This window comes from Cyprinodon variegatus, unplaced genomic scaffold (genome assembly GCF_000732505.1).
Source record: "Cyprinodon variegatus isolate N-32 unplaced genomic scaffold, C_variegatus-1.0 Scaffold4744, whole genome shotgun sequence".
In the NCBI taxonomy this organism is placed as follows: Eukaryota; Metazoa; Chordata; class Actinopteri; order Cyprinodontiformes; family Cyprinodontidae; genus Cyprinodon; species Cyprinodon variegatus.
Window position 1 is genome coordinate 1 of NW_015155197.1, and position 2,730 is coordinate 2,730.

At 36.0% G+C, this 2,730-nt stretch overlaps 1 protein-coding gene across 1 annotated transcript; it reads right to left on the bottom strand.

The window, feature by feature from the left end:
* Nucleotides 1–720: 720 nt before the first annotated feature.
* LOC107081411 (roundabout homolog 2-like) lies at nt 721–2,386 on the bottom strand (the record flags this gene model as incomplete). Its single annotated transcript, XM_015369595.1, has 3 exons — nt 721–859; nt 1,320–1,440; nt 2,229–2,386. Coding segments are annotated over 3 exons (418 nt in total), but the record flags the coding sequence as incomplete, so codon positions are not given.
* Nucleotides 2,387–2,730: the final 344 nt, after the last annotated feature.

The following is a 2,730-nucleotide window of genomic DNA, read 5'->3' on the forward strand; positions in this document are numbered from 1 at the left end:
ATTTGAGATATCAAAAAAGTACTCCAGAGTGTTGTTCAGCATGGGGGTGAGTAGAAAATGAAGGCTAATCATGTTTTGGGTGTACTATTCTTTTAATTCTCTTCTTCATAAAAACTCCCTCATTAACTTTAGACATAGGTTCCAGAACCATCTTGGTTTTTTAATCTTTTTGCATGTTCTCCCCGTGCATGTGTGAGTTCTCTCCGGGGACTCCTGTTTGTGTATGAATAGCTGTATGTGTCTGTCTGTCTCTGAGTTGCTCCTTTTAAACATAGACTGCTGGAGATAGGCACCAATGCCACTGTAACCCTGACAGATTAGGTGGGAAAAGATGAATGGATGGATGACTGATGTAAAATAAAAAAATAAAAAATATTTTGCTGTCTCAAAATTTTTATTTAAACGATCTGACTTATGTTTAGCAGTTTTTTACACTTTTTTTTTAAAATCAGTTATCCTGCCAAACTACCTTTGACACCATTTTATCTTGTATTATAAAAATGTATTGTTATTCAGCATAGTTTAAAAAAAGAGGGAACATAGACCCCAAACTTGTGGTACTTTAATTTTCCCCTAAATGCATGATTTGAAATAAGTTCAGCTTACGCAGAGCTAACTGACTGTGGTACTGTTACTGCAATACTAAATTTAGTCTGTCACATCAGTTCTGAAATCAGAGATTTTTTTCTTTTAATATTTTCTTCAAAGCAGATAAAGTACCTCCCACGAGGAACATCAATGTCATCTTTCCTCCAGCGAACAGTTGGTGGGGGGTCTCCTTGTGCTTGGCATCGAAACTCAACCAGCTCCTCTTCTAAGACCACCTGGTTGATTGGCTTCCGAAGGAAGGTTGGTCGCTCTGCAAGATGGGCAGAGAGACACATTGGCATCTTCTTTTATCTACTCTATTTCTCTAACAGGATCATCTTTCATAAACAATTTCATATTTTTTCCAAAATTTTCATATTGTGTCTGTTTTACAACAATCAACATTCTGCAAAAAACATTTTGGAATAGTACCCTGAACCCAATGGTGAAAAAAGCAAACTTCCAACTAGCCTGATTGATCCATTTCACTTTAGCTTTATACAATATCATAAGAACATAATAGGAACTTCAAACATCTAAAATCAATAAATGTGCTTAAAACAGTGAAACCTAGCATGACAAGTCTGCTAGAAAGGGTTTAAAATATAATTCTGTGGGCACTTGGCCAAAGGTATAATTTTCATGAAATATGCAATAACTCTGATAGATGTCATGCCTCCATGGCAAAAAGCAGGTAGAAATTAAAAGGAGAATATGGAAATGTTGCCTACCAAACACTGTTACTTGAGCCGTCTCACTCTCCCGCTCTCCAACCATGTTTTTGCCCACACACACATACATGCCAGCATCACTCTTTTTTGTGTTTGAGATCATGAGCTTCCCTCCTCGGATCTAAAGGAGGAAAAAAAATATGATTAAACATAGTAGTCTTTTGTGAATCACTATTTTGGATGTTTGTAACAGAGCAAAGTCTTTCTATGTAAATTTATTTGGGGACACAAGTATTGCAATTCTCTGCAAGCCCCAGGGGTATATTTCAACCTTTAAAAAGTACTGTTCAATGACAGGCCTTATTTCCCCAATCAATCTTTTCATCCTCTCTAACTGGCTACCCTTAGACAAGAAAAGCATCCCCATAGCATGGTGCTGCCATAACCATGTTTCAACATGGTGTTACATGTAGATGCAAGACTTCTTATGGTTTTCTCCCAACAGTAAGTGTTTTGTTTTTTCACCACTGTTTTATATATTTTTTTATATTATACTCCAGTGGTGTCCTTTTATTTTTCCAGATGATAGATCAAACAGTGGAATTTCCATAAATTGAGATACTGATTTATAATATAACTCATCTTTAAGTTTCTTTTCAACTGCTTCCACAAGATGTGTGGTTTTAGTATGTTGCTAAGGTTACGGTGCAGTATATTCACTAAATGCCTCCACAAAAGTCTGAGACCTTCATGGAACTGTTGGAATTATTTTGGAAATAAAAACCACACTGAAGGAGTCTTAGTATTTAATAATTGCGACTGTTGAATGAAATCTTAAGCATTAGAACATAAAAGCCTCTTCTTACACAACTGTTCATTGGACACAATTAAATTTATCTAAAATATACTGAGGTTTATGGTATAACAGTTGCTGGAACAGCTGGATAAATGATTTATAACAATACTTACGGTTATCCTGTCGTCCTTGTCATCGATTTGCACTTTGTCTTTCCTCCAGAAGATGGTGGGTTCAGGATGACCTCTGGGAGGGACACATTCAAGTATTGCTGGCTCTCCAACTGCCACCACCACATCAGATGGATTCTGTCTGAAGTCATCTCGCAACACTGTGTGAGAAGAAGCACCCAGTAAGAGAAAAGTAGTGCAGAAATGCATGCAGTACCTTGCATTTCAATTTTGTACATTTCATCAGATTATAACCATGACCTTTCAGATGTACTGGTCTATGAAAGATAAACCGATTGCACTGGGTTTCATTTTTAATAACAAAGTAATTTGTACTTTAATACTTCAACTGACAAATTAGTTGAAAACGAGTCATTATATCTTTACAAATATGCAATATTCTGTGATCATAATAACAAAGAAAATAGAATGAGGTCTATTGTCGTCACTTATGCAAGGCACAACCAGATAGATAGATAGATAGATAGATAGATAGATAGATAGA